The 2,642-nt window shown below is 35.5% G+C and overlaps 1 protein-coding gene across 1 annotated transcript in view; it reads right to left on the minus strand.

The window, feature by feature from the left end:
• Positions 1-2,186: 2,186 nt before the first annotated feature.
• LOC141434504 (uncharacterized) overlaps positions 2,187-2,642 on the minus strand; it is a 20,360-nt gene continuing 19,904 nt past the window's right edge. Inside the window, exon 11 of the mRNA XM_074096928.1 lies at positions 2,187-2,295. Within this exon, the coding sequence (XP_073953029.1) occupies positions 2,187-2,295 (109 nt within the window). The remainder of the gene's footprint in view (positions 2,296-2,642) is intronic.

Genomic DNA, 2,642 nt, shown 5'->3' on the forward strand with positions numbered 1-2,642 from the left:
TAACTGTTTAACAGCGCCATCTAGTTCATTTCTTGTGAACACCTAACAAAATCGCCAACTCTCGTGTTCAAACGATTATAGAACGTAAGGTGTCCATCCACTTATGCAGGCCAGTGTACCTATGTGTGACGGAGATGACTTTTGTGCGGAAGACATCAACTGTTGAACAAAGGCAAATATATATATATATATATTATATATGTACCTATATTAATCACGGAACCCTACAAAATCTCTGTTATTCATAAAAAGACGTCCAAGATTAATGTAATATCAATAATGACGATATTAAATTAACGTTCATTAAGTAATCACAGCTTTGTTCATGAACATTGGATACTTACAGCCTTATTAAACAAAAGCTACAAACTTATAATAGGTAAATTACCCTACGTATGTCTGTGTATGGAAAGGTCAAAGTAGCAGATAAATGAAGACAAACGTAAGCTAAGCAACGATTATGTTTAGACTAGCGATCCAAACCAAAAGATTATTTTTCAAGTACTACCTACATTATTTGTACCTACTTGAAAATACATTATTTTTATTATATCTTAATGTTCAAACCTATATATGTAAGCCACGAAAATTTATTATTTGACGTGGTGGTTGCCAAAGTAAGAGGTAGGTTGTCTTTTCCCTTGCAACTTGCAGTTTATTTTATAAACCTTCAGTAAAAATTATCCCATAGATTGTGGAAAACTGCATAAAAATCCATTTTAAGGGTTCCGTACCTCGAAAGCAAAAAACGGAACCCTTATAGGATCACTTTGTTGACCGTCCGTCCGTCTGTCAAGACCATTTTTCTCAGGAACGCGTGGAGGTATCAAGCTGAAATTTATATCAAGACTCAGGTCTACTGTCCCTTGGAGCTGATAAAAATTAAACTTCTGAGCCAACGCAATCAAAAGATACAGCCGTTTTTGCCGCAATTTCCGCATATTTTCGAAACTCGCATGGGATCAATACCTACAGGGTACTTCCCGTGAACTCAGAATCTTGAAATTTTGTACGAAGCAACGTCTTTATAGCACTGATAAAGGAAAAAATGCGAAAACCGTAATGTAAATATTTATACGGAACCCTCGGTGCGCGAGTCCGACTCGCACTCGGCCGGTTTTTTGTTTTAATTTATATTTAAAGTTTAATTAAATTTAATTTTAAATGATAAATTTTATTATTCCATTTTTATAACTACATCTAAGTGGATAAAGACAAACATAACTCAACGGTCCTTCGACGATACAGAAAACACAGCTGGTATAGATTTAACGAAACATTAATTGACAGTGATTGTACACGACCAGCGTTTAAATGTTTATTTTTAGTTGTATCGATTTCCGACACCTCCTATTCAGTTTCACTTGAATAATTAAATTAATCCGTAACAACAGTCATGCCTAACTATTGTTTACAGTTATAGAAGTAGTTGGAGTAGGTACCATCAGCCAAATAAGTGGTCTATCAATTTTTAAACAAGTTCCTATCAAACGAATATGTCGCTAAAGTCGAACTTTCAAGTTGGCATACACGTCTATTGGCATTATTGTTTTATGACATGCAAACGATTATAAACTTTAGGGTGGCAGACCACATATTTGGCTGATGGAACAATCAAATATATATGTATAATATCAGTAAAACTAGACAGACTTCTCATAATAGTGCTAATAAACAATTCTTATTAATATTGATCCTGTAGAAAATATGTATAACTTTCGTATCTATACCACTAACCCGCTAATATTATAAATTCGAAAGTTTGTACGTCTGTTTGTTTGCTTGTTACCTCTTCACGTCTTAATCGCTTCACCGATTTAGATGAAATTCGGTATTATATACAGATAATTAGAATTCGGGAAAGGACGCAGGAACTTTTATCCCGGAAAATAACATAGTTCCCCACTTGATAGGGATAAAGGAATTCTACGCGGGCGGAGTCGCGGGCAACGACTAGTAGTGCTAACAAACCCTTCTTCTTACAATACAATAACTCTTTATTGTGCAGTACACCAACACATAGTAAGCTTATATAAAAATGTGAGTATAACTTTCGTATTTAAGAATACTCTCGTCATTTTAATTATATATGTCACCTACTGATATTTAAATTTAATTCTGCCACGGTCATAGCAAAATAAAATGTTGCGCTTTTGGAGTAGATTTATAATTCAAGCAACGTGTCTTCAAAATATCCGCGGTAGCCTTTGGGTCCATTTCGTCCCGCATTTGTGTTCCCGGTTGTGAACTAGGGCGCAGCAGTTCTCGCAACAGTCCAACATGTTTCCACCAGATCTGAAAGATGAAAGTAATTTAAGATTTTTCACTTTTGATCTACAATGTATACATTTGATATGTTTATCCTGTTCCATCCTATAATCCTAACCGAGGGTAAACTTTTCTTTGACTGAAGAATCAAAAATTCAACCCTAAGGTCTGCCAAAGAGTAATAGAGCGCAGATGTCCCCATCGCCTCCCCCTCACCCCTCCCCACCTCATGAAAAAATTAAAAAACTGAAACAAGTTAGCAAAATCAAGGACCTTGGAGAGTCTTTGGTCCTTACCATGGAGTTTCGGCACTTAAGTAAAACTTAAGATAATATTATATGAACACCACGTTTAGCTCAAAAACACGGTTGGGA

The sequence above is a fragment of the Choristoneura fumiferana genome, chromosome 13 (genome assembly GCF_025370935.1).
Source record: "Choristoneura fumiferana chromosome 13, NRCan_CFum_1, whole genome shotgun sequence".
NCBI lineage: Eukaryota > Metazoa > Arthropoda > Insecta > Lepidoptera > Tortricidae > Choristoneura > Choristoneura fumiferana.